General features: G+C 50.7%; 1 protein-coding gene across 1 annotated transcript in view; it reads left to right on the top strand.

The window, feature by feature from the left end:
- Hk1 (hexokinase 1) overlaps nt 1-17,343 on the top strand; it is a 66,968-nt gene that overhangs the window by 19,464 nt on the left and 30,161 nt on the right. Inside the window, exons 2-4 of the mRNA XM_051153128.1 lie at nt 3,981-4,143; nt 11,133-11,281; nt 16,465-16,584. Of these exons, the coding sequence (XP_051009085.1) occupies nt 3,981-4,143; nt 11,133-11,281; nt 16,465-16,584 (432 nt within the window). The remainder of the gene's footprint in view (nt 1-3,980; nt 4,144-11,132; nt 11,282-16,464; nt 16,585-17,343) is intronic.

The raw sequence follows: 17,343 nt of genomic DNA, 5'->3' as shown, positions 1-17,343 counted from the left end.
GTAGTGAGGAGTTGAGAGGGAAGGGAACATCTAGAGTTCTCTGCTGACTCATGTAAGCCCCCACTGCCTCATGCACCGGCTGCCATGCCTTCCAAGCAACGATGGACTGTAGCCCCGCCCCCTGAACTGCGAGCCAGGATAAATCTCTCTTTCCGTTATATTACAGCAACCACAGCATTTGGAGGAGGACAAAAGCAAAGGAGCTTTAGGGCCGTGACTGCCTTGGCAGGACTGAAGATGTGCTAATGGGAGGCATTGCCCAACTAGACCTTTGGAGACAGCGAACCCTATAGAATTGAAACTCCCTACCCCTACCCGGAAGTCTCGTACTGTGGAAGGAAAAGGCTGGAGCCCTGCTACCAGCCAGAGGAGGAGCTTGTTTCCTGGGAAAAGATTCCATCTGGTGCTGACAACCTGCAGGACCCACCTAGGTCCAATAACAATGGGCCCATGGTGGGAAAGACCACACTTGACAGGCACTGCCTGGCTATGCATACTTTTTACCCGCTATTTCAACCTGAATCTCATGTCAGGACCCCAAAGGGGTGTCTTTCTGTTTGTTCCCCTTCAAGGTGGCCATATCGACTAAAGCTCCTTTTTCTGCTTTTCATTACTTCTTGTCTGTTTACTGGCCTATTGAGGACAGATGGCCACCACAGCCAGAACCCGACCCTAGTGACTCCAGGATGGCCGCCGGTTTCTAGTTTCCATGTCTCTTCTGAGAGGGATTCCGTCCCATGCTGACTCACACACCTGAGCAGGAGAGAAGGTTCCTCAACCTGCTTTTTCATTTGAATTTCTTGCCTGTCTATGGGCCAGGATCAACTTAAAATGTTGCAACTCATGACTGTAGTATCTGCATTGAGATAATCTTCCAGTTAGGATCCAGGATACCTGGGGAGCTTCAGAGAGCCCTGCCTTTTCTAGAAGCTTCCTCCTACACAGCTGGGGAAGATCTCTACATCTCTCCTTAGGTCAGTCCCCAAGGGGCAAGGATGGTGGCAGGGTGGGCTGTAGACAAGCTGGCGTAAGGTCGCGCTCCCCTGGCCATGCTCTTTGAACAGATCACTTAGCTGCCTGCAGAGGGGGGACCCCCCCCCCGCAGCTGTAAAACAGGAATTAAGAACATCTCCCCCACAAGGTCTTTTTGAAGGGTAAATGTCACACTGGATGTGAAAGCATTTGGTTTGTGGAAACCACACACGGATTACAGCAGCCAGCAGCATCCGAGTTGCTTCTCCGTGCCAGGCGACTTGCAAAACTCTATTCAACAACACTTCCTTTCCCTGGGGGCACCTACACAGTATCCGAAGGGATGGGCTTGTGTGCATCAACAGACAGTCAGTCAGGACGTTGTGTGAGAAAGGTGGCATTTGAAGCGTGCTCAGAAGGCTGGGATGGCCGTGTGACTATTTCTGGAGGGTCAGGTTCCTCCTGCCTGCAGACACCTCCTTGCCCCTTCGGAAGCTCCATCATCTTGTCGGGTCCTCTTTGACACATTTGGGTTTGCCATGAATTGGGATCAGGTCTGTATCTGTTGGTGTGGCTCTGGGGACCCTGTGTGATGCAGCTAGCTCTGGATGGTCCACTTGGTTTCTTCACTTCTTTTTTTTTTTTTTTTTTTTTCGGTTTTTTGAGACAGGGTCTTTCTGTCTTTCGGTGTAGCCTTGGCTGTCCCGGATGCACTTTGTAGGCCAGGCTGGCCTCGAACTCACAGCGACCCTCCTGCCTCTGCCTTCCGAGTGCAGGGATTGAAGGCCTGTGCCACCATTCCTGGCTCGGTTTCTTCACTTCTTGTACTGTCTGCTCCACCCACACCAAACTGATTTCCATTCCCCTTTGGCTACGCATGCATCTGCTTGTGCCTGGACACATTTCCTGGTGGCACCCCTCAGGACTTCTCTAGCGTGCTTGCACTGTGACCTTTGTCTATGCCGCCGGACTGAGGGCATCATGCCGAGGCTTGTGCTGCCAGCCTTGGGGTAGAAGCACCCAGGGTCATGCTTCTGGCAAGTTCTATCCTGCTCTCTAACTGATTTCTGATTGTCCTTCTTGTGGCTTTGTCATGAAGGAGAAAGACTGGCTGGGTGATGATGGGGAAAGGGGACAGTGATCCCCTCTGGCCACAGAGGGTTAGTAGACTCCTAGCACCATGGTCGTCTGTGAAGATGGGGACAGGAGACCGCAGGGCCTGGAGACTAGAGCAGACATGCAGAAGTGACCTGGCCTAGGGACTCTGTCCTCAAGTCAGGACACTCCCAGCCATTGTGAACAGTGAGTATAAGAGGCCATTCTCCGCAGCCAATCAGCATCAAGGTCTTGTCAGGGTTACTGGGTCATAAATCTGGCTACAAGCGCCTGCAGCCTTCTGTGTGCAAGGACCCAAAGCGGGCACTGGGGAGGCTGAGGCTCAGCAGCACGGGAGGGGTCATCCTCAGCCTTGGGGGACTTGGGCGACTTCATGAGAAAGTGACACCTGACCTTGAGCTTGAGGGGCTGGGAAGGGTTGAACGGCTGGGAAGAGGTGGACGCCATATCAGGTGAGGTGACCATAGGACCAGAGAAGCAGCAGTAGCGACAAGAGGGAGCGTGGCCGGGTGAGGGAGAGAGCAGAGAGCCTTGCTGTTGAGAGCGGGTGCCTCTGGGACAGGGAGGCAGTTCTGAGGGACAGAGGGAGCGAAGTGACCAGGCCTGCCCTGTGAGAGGCTCCCACGGCAGTGGGTAGAGTGGAAAGACTCTTCAGTATTGTTTGCTCATGGTTAGCTGGGCCTCCTCATAAGTAGCGGAGAAGTCAAGAGAGCTATGGTGAACCCCCCAGAAATGCCAGGTAGACACCACAGTACAGCACCAAAGGACAGGAAGTGCCAGTAAACACGTCTCCCCACTGTGGTGCTGGGCCTTGTGGGGGGTAAGAAGGAACTGTGCCACTGAGCTACACACCACCAGCTCCCTGGTAAATACTGCATTTTGTTTGAGACAGGGTCTCTCTCATACAGTCCATACAGCCAAGGATGACCTGAGTTCCTCCTCATCCTCCTGCCTCCAGCTTCCTAGTTCCAGGATTACAAGCATATGCTGCCAGACCCAGGTTTGACCCAGGGCCTCATGCATGCTGGCCAAGCACTCTACCAACGGAGTAATACCCCCAGATGCCAGTGAAAACACTTTTTGAGAGAATAAACAGAAGCCAGGCGTGGTGGCACACGCCTTAATCCCAGCACTCCAGAGGCAAGGCAGGTGGATCGCTGTGAATTCGAGGCCAGCCTTTTGAGAGAATAAACAGAAAAAAACCAATCAGTGACCACCCAGGAGTTTGCAATTAAGGGGCCTGTGGATTTGGAGCTGTGAGTGTGTTAAGTAAGGTGCAGAGTCCCCACATATGGGCAGGGGACCCTGGGAGTGAGTCAACGTCTCCCCTTGGGAACATCTGCTGGTGTTATCTGAAAGGCTCTAGCTCTTTGACTACCACCCTGCCTTCTTAGAATTTACGTTTGGGCCTGGAGAGATGGCCCAGCAGTGAGGAGCACTTACTATTCTTGCAGAAGCCCTAGGTTGATTGCCAGTACCCACGTGGTGGCGGCTTACAACCATCTATAACTCCAATTCTAGGAGATATAATACATTCCTCTGGCATCTGTGGGCACCAGGCACATAACACAGCACACTTACATACATAAAATAAAAATAAATAACGTTTAAGAAAATTATGTGCCAGGTGGTATCCCAGGACTGTAAGGGGCCTTAGAGTTGTCTTGTTCCTTTTGTAGGTGAGAAGCACTGGTGGAATTTCTCTGGATGTCATGGTCGAGGGAGCTAAACAGCCTCCTCTGGTGTGATGCTCCCTCTCGGCTGCTCCAGCGTGTCTGGGGTCCAGATGTCCAGGCCACCGGCTTCTGGCCCTGTCACGCCCGGCCAGGCTGGAGCTGAACTGAACCTGCCTTGCACTCAGCCTTATTTTTTGCCCTTCTCGTCCCTCGCAGATTGATAAGTACCTGTATGCCATGCGGCTCTCTGACGAAGTTCTGATAGATATCCTGACGCGTTTTAAGAAAGAAATGAAGAATGGCCTCTCCCGAGATTACAATCCGACAGCCTCGGTCAAGATGTTGCCGACCTTTGTGCGGTCTATTCCTGATGGCTCAGGTGAGTGTCTGCGAGGTCAGGCTCCGTGGGCTGGACGTCGTCCTGGGAAACCATCCTTCCAATGGGTGTTTGCTCATTTGGTCCTTTTTACTCCTTCACCATTCAGTCCATCTGTTCTCCAACTGATCTGTCTGCCATCTTGCCTGGTTGTTCTCGAGTTGATCCATCTTTTCCCTCCATCCTTTTGTCCACTCACCTACTTACTCACCCATGTGTCCTCTCATTGATCTCCCTACTCACTCCTCCTTTCTCTCCACCCACCCACCAACCCACCCATTTGCCCATCCATTCCCTCCTTCTCCCTCTATCCATACAGCAACCATCTGTCATATGTCTGCTGGGCATTTACCATGTGCCAGGGCACCAGTGATACCACTTTGGACAATGCTGACCTACCCTCATGGGCAGGGCAACGTGGCATTTTGAAAGTGTTGCATTTGGGGTTTGCAGGGGCTGTGTGGATTATTTTACATCTCTAGAGGAAACCAATGGTTCGTTGTAGGAAAATCGCAAGCGCTAGGACAGTCTTCCCTTTGGTGGCCCAGATAAGCAGCACGCCCAGTGGCCAGGTTAGTCTTGGACTCAGAGGTGGGACATTCAGTTCCCCGCTTGAACAAATTCCCTACAAATAAATGAAGCTAGCCCCCAAGAAGTCTCCTCCCAGACTACAGTCTTGTGGCTCCCTTGGCGGACTCCCTGAGGACTGACAGCGCTGCTCTCCAGGGAACTGGCGTCTGCTCTTCACTGCTCTTCACTGGCCAAGTGGAAGCTGGGCGACCACAGCCTCATTTGTTCAGTGGGCAGAGAATTTTGCCCAGCCAATTCTCAGTTAACTGCTAGTTTGCGTGAGTGGATGCTGAAGCCACCGTAGCACTGGGATGGGGTTTACCTACACTATGCTGCAAGGGGAGCTATATCACCGGAAGTCATTTCTTTTTTGAGTTTACTCCTATGAGTGTGGCCTCCACACTTCCGAGATTGCTTTCCTGCTCTGGAGGCCCAGATTTTCAGTCTTGTCTGGAGACTTTAAGAGGCAGCTTGTGTGCTGATGTCAGCAAAGCCGCATCTTTTACAGTTGTTTTTCCCAGCAGAGGGCAAGGGTTGGCCTTGCTGTGTGTGCAATCTGGCTGGAGCTGGGATAGTCCTGGCCATAGATGGCCTTGGGGATGTCCTCAGTGAGTCTTGGGCCCACTTACCACTTGTGCCGTCTGTCCTGTTTTGTAGGTGGGGTTCACTATGTACACACTGGCATCTCTCTATCTCAGATGTTTCTTTGTTCAGGAATTGAACTGTCTCCACTCAGGACCATTTCTCTCGTCAAGGGCTAGTTACTCACAGTCGAGCTTTCGAAGTGGTTCTGGCCGGCCTGATGACCCTGGCTCCTGTGCCCTGAGTGTGTCGCGGTGCCTGTGGCTGGGGAAAGGAATCCCTTATATTCAGTCTCACTTTTTTTAGTCCTCGATGGACCCACAAAGGATCTCTCCCTTGTATGAGCCGAGTTCAGTGCAGCCTTTCACATTAGTGTGGTGAGGGAAGGGAGGGAGTGGCAAGTGGCCTGGGCTTGGGAACTTGGAAGGTCACCTGGTCCTGTGTTACCGTGGAGGAGGTAGGAGAGAGGAAGAGGAGGAGGAGGAGGAGGAGGAAGAAAATGTCTCTGACTTTTATTTCTGAACTTGCATCTCCCACCAACACCTTTTCAGTACCTTTAGATCAAGCAATACCCCTCCCCACTTTTTTCACCATCCATTTCCAGGGTTGAAGGTCTCACAGTGGGACACTAGTAACCTAGCTGTCTCCCCCCTTTAATATGCTTCCGGACAAGGCCACTCATTTGGAAAAACCCCATTCTCTAGTTCCCCCTTGGAGGCCCAAGGTAGATACTAAAAGCCCTAAGCAGCCCTGCATGAAAAGGATCTGTTTGCTTTAGTACAGCCGCCTTCCCCCAAATCTGCTTCCAAGGTTCTTTCATGTGGAATCACTCTTTTCTTTTTTTTCAAAGTCTGAAAACTACATTGTTTTTTGTACAGCATTCCCATCTTTTTTTTTTTTTTTTTTTCCTTTCTGTTATTTGCAACTTATAATTAGCCCAGTGGCATTTTTTTCTTCGTTAATGATTCATCAAATAATGGTGAGTCTCAAAGTCAATGGTATCTTTAAAGTGTGACGAGTCACACAGCTATGCACCCATGTTAGGACATAGCTGCAGGGTTTGAGGAATCTGAGCCAGCAGCCTGGGCCCTAGGCGTCCTTTGTCCCTTCCTTGTTTCCTCTGGTGCTGATGGGATCAAGTGTTGGGGCCTCTGAGGAGCACGAGTCAGTACTGACAGCAAAAAGAGAGAGGAGAGGAGAAGGCGCCGACAAAGACTTGAGAACCAGTCCTTGTCATTTGTCCTAAGGGATGCCGGCCATATTGGGTTAGCGCCCCACACTGGTGACCTTCTGATCACAAAGACCCCATTCCCACATTGACTCCTACTCACAGGTGGCAGCACTGACCCCTGAACACAAACATTCAAAACGCCATGAACCTGTGGGTTTTTCCTCCCAAAGATAGCTTTGTCTGTCAGTCAGTCAGTCAGTCAGTCAGTCTGACTATCTGTCTATCTATCTATCTAGACAGGGTCTCACTGTGTAGCCTTAGCTGATCTGGAACTTGTTATATAGACCAGGCTGGCCTTGAACTCACAAGATCCACTTCCCTCTGCCTCCAGTTCTGGGATTGAAGGTGAGAGCTAGCACATGCTCTTTCCTTTCCTTTTTGAGAGAGTGTCTGAGACCGCACTGGCTGCCTTAGAAGCTGTATCTGAGGGTGACTTGAAGTTCGGGTGCCATGCGGGTCCCAGCTTTCCCAGCTGGTTCTGGGGTGGGGTAGGGTTTAGGATGAAGATTGCCGTGGGGGCTGGCTGGCCTATAGCTCACTTCCTAGAGCAGGGCACTTCAGGAAGGCGCTTTCTGTTTGTCTTGTATTGCAACGCAGGCTGGGGCTCAGAGGCACCTGCCCCCATGTTTGCTTTCCATTATATTCTGGTAATAATGACCATCATTAGAAGCGCATGAGATGCGGGACCCTTCAGAGCTCTGCTTAATGAGCCTTCTCTTGAAGCCTGCCTCCCTCCCAGCAGTACGGCGGGGAATGCCGGGAGGGGTTAGAGTTGGAGGCCCCTGCAGTGGGAAGGCAGATCTATAACTAAAGATACAAAGAAGTAGCTGGAAGGAAGCCCGCTGCTGGTGCAGGAAGCTGAGCCTTGAAGTAGGAGGAGGTCAAAAGAAATAAGATCCAAGCCAGTGGAGAGGTCTCCAGCATCCTCACTCACTCTAATGACCTTGGAGATATTACCTCAGCCTCAGGCTCTGTTGCCTCCCCTGTAAAATGGGTATGAGGGAGTCTGATGACTCATAGTTACAATCCCAGCATTTGGGAAGGCTGAGGCAGGAGAATTGCCATGAGTTCCTCTATTTAACAAAAAAACAAAAACAACAACAACAAAAAAATTACCGATTAGCTAAGGGGTGGTGGCAGAGGCAGGTGGATCTCCGAGTTCAAGGCTAGCTTGGTCTACAGAGCGAGGTCCAGGATAGCAAGGGCTGCACAGAGAAACACTGTCTTAAAAAAAACAAAACAAAAACAAAACGAACGAAAAAAGGGCCAGGCGTGGTGGCGCACGCCTTTAATCCCAGCACTTGGGAGGCAGAGGCAGCTGGATCGCTGTGAGTTCGAGGCCAGCCTGGTCTACAAAGCGAGTTTAGGACAGCCAAGGCTACACAGAGAAACCTTGTCTGGAAAAACCAAAGAAGAAGGAGAAGAAGAAGAAGAAGAAGAAGAAGAAGAAGAAGAAGAAGAAGAAGAAGAAGAAGAAGAAGAAGAAGAAGAAGAAATTGATTGAACCAAATAAAATAATGAACACAAAATGGAGGGCATGATTTGACTGCTTCATAAAAGGCAGGCTTGGGGGGCAGGGCCTTGGAGCATGTAGGCATCGCCCTTATGCTCTGTAGTTAATCAGGAGGGCCTTTCTAAGCAGCGTTCCCAGCTATGGGACCCTGTCGTGGGGCAGTGTAAGCCCAACCCCTGGAAGTAGGTTGAAAGTGGTTTTAGAGGTGGCTGGTATGGCTGGTGTTGTGGAAGGAGAGGAAGGGGGAGGGGGAAGCACAGCCAACAGCCTCTCACCTCCACCCCTCCCAACTGGTCACAGAGGCCAGGTGAGTCTGAAATGGGCCTGTCAGTGCTCCGGAGTCTGAGCACCAGAGTGGAGGCAGGAAGATCAGAAGTTCAAGGTCATCTTCAGCTGCAGAGCAAGTTCAAGGCAAGACTGTGCTGCGTGTCACCTTGTCAGAGGCGAGTGGGGAGGAGAGGATGGATGGATGGATAAGTAGGTAGATAGACAGACAGACAGACAGACAGACAGACAGACAGAGACAGACAGAGAGGCAGGCAGGCAGGCTGGTGCATGCCTATAATCAGCTACTTAAGAGGCTTAAGCACGAGGATACTGAGTCTAAGCTAAGGAAATGCCAGGCATCCAGCAGAGCTTACCAAATGCCCTGTGGCACTTACCTGAAGTCATTTCTCTTTGTTCCTGGCCTGGCAGAGTATGAGAGTAAATAGACCTTGTGAGTGACCTAGGTAGTACCAGCTGAACCAGCTCAAACCACTCCAACTGTCTGCTGTCTGCAGTCTCTGCTAAACAGGGCAAGCAGGTGAAATTGCCCTGTTTCCAGCTTGCTTACCATTTACCCAGGTGAAGAAGACATTAAAAACAAACAAGTGAGCATCAAATATGTGAGAAGGAAGGGTTCCCCCTGGCCACTGGTAGGAGCGCTTGCTTGCAGCTTCCTTCTCTGTAAGCTGTGGCTTGGACTTAAAATTTTTTCCAGCATTCCCTGGGCTGTCAAAGTGATTTTCAAATAGGTGGGGTGACCTCTTTTTCCTCAGCCACCACACAACACAGTTCAGATGGAGTCAGGGTACACCACAGTTAGGGAGGATCCTGCTTCAAGAGAGACCCCTTGGCTCTCTCAGCAGCCACCTGTGAGGTACCTCACAAATCCATCACTGTCATCCAGCTTGTTTTTTTTAAACTCTATCCTGGCTGTGTCACTGTCATCCTTTCTTCTCTCAGCTGAGTTGCCTGGAACCTTCCTGACCTGAGCCAAAGACTGAGTGGAGATGGGGGTGAGAGCAGGACAGGGTGGGGTGGGCCAGCCCAGGGTGCCTGGCTTCTTCTTAGCCACCACTGGGGCGTCAGTGACAGGAACCCTACTTGGTTTTATTCGTCTCTACATGAGACCCAGTTGACAACTAAGAATTTTCCCAATGATAACAGTTGATAATGATTCAAATATAAGTATATATTCACTGTATAAAAGAGAATATTATATTTTGGTAGGAAAGAAAAATTACTTCAAGAATAAAAATAAAGTTGGGTATGGGGAAAGCCGGGCGTGGTGGCGCAAGCCTCTAATCCCAGCACTCGGGAGGCAGAGGCAGGCGATCACTGTGAGTTTGAGGCCAGCCTGGCGTACAAAGCCAAGGATACACAGAGAAACCCTAACTCAAAAACAAAACAAAACAACAAAAGCTGGGTATGGTGGTACACAGATTTAATCCCAGCACTCAGGAGGCAGAGGCAGGTGGATCTCTAGGTTTAAGGCCAGTTTGGTCTACATAAAGAGTTCTAGGCCAGCCAGGATTACACAATAGGACCCTGTTTCAAAACAAAACAAAGGAAAATGCAAAACAAATAAATATACAGGGAGACAGAGACATACTTTCATGGTCAGTTGATTTCTGGCAGGGGTGCCAAGGCTATTCAGTGAGGAAAAAGAGTCTCTTTGGGCAGCGAGGCAAGGACCCTGAGTGTCCACAAAGACCGAGTTGTATCCTTACCTATCACCACATACAAGACGTTAGCTCCAAGTGGATCAAAGACCTAAGTGTTTGAATGCTTGGTTCCCCAGTTGGTGGAACTGTTTAGAAAGGATTAGTAGGTGTGGCCTTGTTGGAGGAGGCGTGTCACTGCGGGTGGGCTTTGATGTTTCAAAAGCCCCAGTCTTCTCTCTGCCTGCTGCCTAGTGATAAGATATAAAACTCTCAGCTACTGCTCCAGTGCCATGCCTGTTTGCTTCCTGCTATGATGACTAACCTTCTAAAACTGTAAGGAAGCCCCAATTAAATGCTTTCTTTTATAAGAGCTGCCTTAGTCGTGGTGTCTCTTCACAGCAATAGAACAGTAACTAAGGCAACCTCAGGCAAACTAAGCAAGTGCTCCACTATTAAGCCTCATCCCTGGCCTTGCATTAATCAGTCAATCAATCAATTAATTAGTTACTGCATAACATGCTTGTGGAGGTCAGAGGACAACTTCTGTGAGTCTTTTTGCTCCTGGTATCTTGTTGAAGCCATCTCTCTCGTTTCTTTTGCTGCATTCAAAAGATGGCCCCAGTGCTAAGTTTCACACTTGGTATGTCTTGCCAGAGCAATGGGGGTGGGGGGGGGGAACCAACAAGGAGTAACTGGAGCTTTGGGCAAGCAGTGATTGGCATCTGAGCCAACATGGAAGGAACCCCGGGGCATCGGATGGACCTCAGCTCAGGCTTTCTCCGTGCTGAGGTACTGTGCAAGCTGGATGTAGCGACACTCACCTTTAATCCCTGCAGTTAGGAAGCTCAGGCAGGAGGATCAGGAGACTGAGGTGATCTTCAGCTATCTAGTGATGTTGAGGCTAGCCTGGGCTATATGTGAGGACCCCCCCACCCCCTCAACAAAATGAAAAAGCCAATATTGTGTGGTCTTTATTTATGGGTAGCAATGCAGAAGGCGGGATCGAGCTCTGTGGCTCATTCAGTGCCTCTTCGTCCGGGGCCAGGCAAGGGGAGCGTGCTTTCTGCCTAAGATGCTGGACGGGGACAGATAGGGCCAGATCCGGAGGATAGGCACCTCCCGTGGTCTTCTCATGCTTGACTCTGACACCTGCTTTCTCCCTCGTCAGAAAAGGGGGATTTCATTGCCCTGGACCTCGGCGGCTCTTCCTTTCGAATCCTGCGAGTGCAGGTGAACCACGAGAAGAACCAGAATGTCAACATGGAGTCCGAGGCCTATGACACCCCAGAGAGCATCGTTCACGGCAGTGGAAGCCAGGTGGGTCCTTCCTTGCCCTCCTCATCCCGCTCCGGCAAGCAAGGATCCCTTGGAGCACCTGCAGGGGCCAGGACTTCTGAAAACTGGTGTCCTGGGCCCTGGCAGGTCTGTCATAAGAGTGTCGATTGTAAAAGGCTCTCAGGGGAGCGATGAGGCAGCTGTTTGGGTCTGGGTTGTGCCTGAAGAGGCGTACACATCTGGCTGCGGTGTACACATCTGGCTGCAGCGTAGCGGTGATGGTGGGGTATGTGTGAAGGCTGTGGGGAGGTTGCAACCTCAGCACAGGCTTAGCCCACCCTGTGAGTAGGAATGCCCCTCTCTCAGGCCACCGGCTTCTTCGCCCACTCACCGGAGGCCAGGCCCTGTGCAGTGGCTCTCAGATTGGCAGATCTGGAGCTCCGTACTCTGACATAATGGTGTGCACACACCCTTGGCACAGCAAACAAACACCACAGACTTAACTTTGCTTTGGAACTGGCCATCTCTCTTCACATTCTCACACGAAGCTTTTACTCCTGTCCCCGGCCCTTGAGCAAGGGTCATCCTTCCCAACCAAAGGACGTGTGTATACCTGGAGAGGACCTGTTTTGTGATGTGTGGTGCGGTTACCAATCTCCCCAGGACCCTGGAACTAATAGGTCCAGGCAGTACCTTCAGGATTTTTTTTTTTTTTTTAAATCTCTGGGTTTCCCTCAGCCTGTCACATGTCCATTACTCTTATGGAGAAACATCCCACTTGTGCGCCCACCCACACTCCATGCGGGGGCCATCATGGTCTTGGTGCTGTCGAAAACTTGCCAGATTTCTGCTGGGGAAGGTGTAGGTTCATGGTGAGGTTTCTCGAGTTCTCTAGAGAAAGCAGTGGTTCCGGAGTGGATCGTGAGGTTGAGGCCCAGAGGCCTTGTCTGTAGGATTCTACCTGGTGCCTACGTTACTGTGGGTGAGAGTTGGAGCACCCTACCCAGATAATCGCCAACCCTGGCCTCAAACTCCGCTCCTCGGATTCAGAGTTCTTTCCCAAAACAACACAGTGGGCCCGGAAGGAAGGACGCCGTGTCTGGAGTGGGCAAAGCCACCTTCTGGCTAGCCACGGAGGCAGGCGAGCCACTCGTTAGCTGCTCCTGCCTCTCCCTTGGGCCTTGTAGAAGCAGGACTTGTCTAGGGGTGCCTCTCTCCCAGGATGCATCTCCTCTGCCTCTGTCCCCAGTTTCCCTGCTTATTCCCAGGATCATTTTGCTTCTGGCCATTTGTCCCTTCGCCCCTTCTAAGTCATCTAAAAAGACGACGGTGGGGGTGAGATGCTTATGTGCAAGTAGCTGGCGTATAAGCGCTTCATATGTAGTGACTCACTTAGTCGTCATGGCAACCCTGCGGAGTAGATATTGCTGTGTCCATCTTACACATAGGCAAGGTGTTCAGCAGCTGTACAAATTCTGACATTTCTGAGGCGGTCTCACACTGGAAATTACAGTTTCAGCTACTAGAACCTTTTTTAAAAAAAAAAAATTATTTAATTAATTTATTTCTTTACTTATTTATTTTTAAAGCAATGATCCACTATGTAGCTCTGGCTGTCCTGTCCTGGAATTCACTTTGAAGACCAGGCCCACCTCAGACTCACAGAGATCCTCCTGCCTCTGCCTCTCCGCGCTGAGATTAAAGGCATGCGTTACTACATCCAGCAAAAAATTTAAATGTGTAAATGTGTGGCTTGTGTGAGCATATGGCACGTGTGTGTAGGTGCCCTAAGAGGCCAGGAAAAAGGTACTGGGCCCCAGGAACTGGGGTTACAGGTGTTGGGAGCTTCCTGATATGGATGCTGCCAACCAAATTTCTGTTCTTTGGAAGAGCAACAAGTGGGTTTTTTTTTGGTTTGTTTTTGTTGCTGTTGTTGTTTTCTCAAGACAGGGTCTCTCTATATAGCCTTGGCTGTCCTGGAACTTGCTCTGTAGACCAGGCTGGCCTCGAGTCACATTGATCCTCCTGCCTCTGCCTCCCAAGTGCTGGGATTAAAGGTGTGCGCCATTGCCGCCCAGCCTCCAGTTTAGATTTTTAATGATAAGAAAATGTGGTGGTGGATAGGATCTTAGCTCAGGGTGTGAGCAGGGAGGGAAGATGGACAGGGATGAGGTCCGAACATCTGCAGCATTCTGGAGTTAGCAGTCGGCTGCTATCGAGTGGCCCATCTCCTGAGATCCCTGACCCACCTCTTCCATGGAGCTCCGTGGTGACCCAGGCCCTCATGTTACTGGGAAGCTTGCTCAGACTCACAGGCTAGGAACAGTGAAGTCTCCAGGGTCTGAATCTTGTGGGATTCTCACCCTCTGTGATGTATAGATGTTAACCTAAGAGATGAGCACATGCTCTGTTCACCCTGTACCCACCCCCACCCCGGCCTCCCTTTCTCCCCTCTCCCCTACACGGTATTTCAAAAGCCTCCTGCAGTTTTAAGCTTTATGATCTCAACAACTACAAGGCAACATTGCTAAAATACGAGTCAGGTAACTAGGGAGACAGCTCAGCAGTAATCGCTGTTGCCGCACAAACGTGAGGACCTGAATTCCGATCCCAGCACTCACATAAAAAGCTATGTGCGGCTGTCCAATGGCTACAACCCCAGGACTCTCAGATCACGAAGACAGGAGCTTGACCTGAGGGTCACCAGCCCAGCCCCAGATTCAATGAGAAGCCTTGTCTCAAGGGGATAAAGCAGAGAGTGATAGAGCAGGACACTGGATAGTTTCCTCTGGCCTCACTGATGAGCACTGGGACACACGCATTGATAGACATACACACACACAGAGACACACACTTAAATAGTTTTTAGAATTTTGAATAGTAATGAAAGGTTTTTTGGTTTTTGTTTTGTTTTGTTTTCCATTATTTGTCCTGTTAGTTAGTTAGTAGGACTGAGTCCTGAGTCTATAGTGTGTGTGTGTGTGTGTGTGTGTGTGTGTGTGATGTGTATTGTACAAGTTGTGTGGGTGCTCATACATGTGTGAGAGCGCAAGTATAGAGGTCGGAGTTTGATGTCAAGCAGTGATCTTTCTCCAACACTCTCTACATTATTTGTATGAGACCGATTTGGGTTCATTGAACCCGAAGTTCACTGGCTGGCTAGGAAGCTGCTCCTGTCTCTTCTGTTCGCCACCAGCACCAGGGCTGCAGGATGCTACCTCGCCTGGCTGCTGTTCATCCGCACCTGGGTCTCCAGACTCAGGTCCCATGCCAGCATGGAAGGCACTTTGCCAACTAAGCCATCTCCCCACCCCTTAAAAAATTTACTTTTCTTTGGTGTATGTGCGTGTGTTTCTGTGTAGGCACACACATGTCACAGTGTGCATATGTGGAGGCCAGACGACAGCTTGTGAGGATTGGGTCTTGCCTTCCACCGTGTGGGTCCCAAGTGTTGAACTCAGGCTGTCAGGCTCAGTGGGTAGTGTGGACCTGCTGAGCCATCTCGTTGGCGGAGAAATGTGTCTTTGTTTATTTACTTTAGCTCAGGCTGGCCTGGACCTTGCAATATAGTCCAGACTGACCTCAAACTCCCCATCCTGTCTCTGCCTCCTAAGTATGAGATTATAAGCATGAGTTATTACACCCAGCTTCTGTGTGTATTTTAAAAATAGTGAGCATGTTGTCAGGAAGATGGTAGGAATTATTTATTCATCCATTTGTTTATCTTGTGGAACTGGGGATTGACTCCATGGCATTGGAGATGCAAGACAATGCTCCATCACTGAGCTGCATCCCAAGGGCATTTCTTTTTACTTTAGAAGACAGGGCCTCTCTTAAGATGCCTAGGTTGGCCTGGAACTCACTGTGGCTCAGGCTGGCCTGAGACTCTGGATCCTCCTCCCTCAGCTAAGGTCATAGGTCATAGGTGTGCATCGGTACCCTCCCAGGGCAGCTTGGCCTGCTCAGCCGCTGTGGCAGGGATGCGTCCGGCTATCTGTGGGTTACTGGTGTGGTCCTATTGCTGCAGCCAGCCACTTGAGACCCCACACCCTGCCTGCCCTTCCTTCTGCTCACTTACAACAGGTGTGCCTGGCGCCCCAGGTGCAGATGGCATAAGGCTGGAGGACTGACTTAGTCATGGGTTTGTACCCATCTGAAGTAGGTCACAGGAAGCTTAGCCTGGTTTCTCCAGGGAGGGTGGTCACGTGTCGACTCAGTCAAAGATACTGCTGCAGCATAGCCCGAGTAATAGTGACTCAGGACCAAGTCAGAACAGACTGGGTGTCCCCCTAGCCCCAGCAGTGAGTCAGGTCCCCTCTAAAGTTGGGTCAAGGTGACTGTGGTTTGGCACTTTGACACTGTCCTCTTCTGGACTCTGAACTCTGTGGCTGTGTTTCCAAAGGCACACTACTGTCATGAGTGTGCAGGCAGAAGCCAGGAGATAGGCTTCTGGTTCTTTCTAGTGGTTTCCTGCAGTGTGTATATACCTAATGAGTCAGAGCCAGCAAGCTTGCATGGCAGTGTCGGATGTACCCTGTGGGCTATTCATAACATGGCGTGTTCATCCAGTAGTACAGTGATGACCAGAGACCGTTCTTTTTTATTTTTGGCTGCTCTGGAACTCCTTCTGTAGACCAGGCTGGCCTCGAACTCACAGCGATCCACCTGCCTCTGCCTCCCAGGTGCTGGGATTAAAGGCATGCGCCACCACCGCCTGGCAACTTTTGTATTTCTTGGCAGGGTATTATTGGTGAGAGCCCTGTGACCTCCACACTTAGGATCCATGCATCTTAGGGCGTGTTCATTTTTCCTTCAGCAGGTAAAGCGAAACCACAATGCTTTGATGGTTGTTTAGCCATGGAGCTGCCAAAAGATTTCCTAGCATAGACTCTGGAAGAACAACTGATGTTCTCAACCGCTGAGCCATCTCCCCCAGCCATAGGATATACTCTGTCATCTCAAGGAGCCGCCAGGTCATTCCTCCTGGACAGCTGATGGAAACCTATGGCCAGTGTGTCATGGAAGACACTCTCTTAATTCTCTGTGTCTCTTAAGTTTCCCTCAGTGCCTGGATGACCAGTGTCATGACCTGAGGGCCCATGTCCTTTGGAGGGCTGGAGATGTTCTGCGAGAGCCGCACACATCACATCATGATTGGGAACAGAGTCCCTTCCCCCTCCCCTGCCCCCACCCCCAACCTGACGTCCCTTCTCTGTGCCTTCTAGCTTTTCGATCACGTCGCTGAATGCCTGGGAGACTTCATGGAGAAAAGAAAGATCAAGGACAAGAAATTACCCGTGGGATTCACGTTTTCTTTCCCCTGCCGGCAATCCAAAATAGACGAGGTAAGGATGCCTTGGCAATATGGCGGTCAGGCTCTCACGTTTCCCTTGGCTTATAAGTGGCTCCCAAGCCTCATGGCTTCTGGAATCATTTGCAGGGTTGAATGCATCCCAGGCCACCCTCTGAGTGGTAGCCTAAGATGACTTTGAACTCATGATCCTCCTACCTTTACCTTTACAGTGCTAGGATTACAGATGTGCACCATCATGCCTGGTGTCTGTGGTCCCCGGGATCGAACCCAGGACCTAGTGCATGCTGGGCAAGCACTCTCCTCCTGGCTGAGCCATGTCCCCAGCCTATCCTTTAGTGTCAATTACTTTAGTTGACCGGTGTATTTTTAGAGACCAGTTATGGTGCTCGTAGCCACCACTTAGAAGGAGCCATTGATGGAGCCGTCATAACTGAGCAAGATGAGACTTGATGGCTGTGATTCTTCATCGGGGTTGAGGCGTGTGTTAACCCGGAAGCCATACAGCGACTGCGAGTCGGGGCAGGTGCCGTACCTCAGGAATCAGGCTCTTTTCTGCCTCAGGGGAAGCCTTGGATTCCCTCGTTGAACTCACCAGGTCCCTGACTTGCCTCACAACCTTCCTTAATTACTCATTTGCTCACTCCTGCATCTGTTTGGAAAGGATGCTCTCAGCTCCGCCACATGACAATCCTGTGCCTCAGAGAGCTGCAAGGCTGTGGAGAAAATAGATGTAGACTATTCCTTTCTCTGTGTGAAGAGACAGAACCTCCCACTCCCGCCACCCCTACAC

Source organism: Acomys russatus, chromosome 11 (genome assembly GCF_903995435.1).
Source record: "Acomys russatus chromosome 11, mAcoRus1.1, whole genome shotgun sequence".
Taxonomy (NCBI): Eukaryota; Metazoa; Chordata; class Mammalia; order Rodentia; family Muridae; genus Acomys; species Acomys russatus.
The sequence above is the reverse complement of the archived record's forward strand: the minus strand, read 5'-3'. Positions and strand labels throughout refer to the sequence as shown.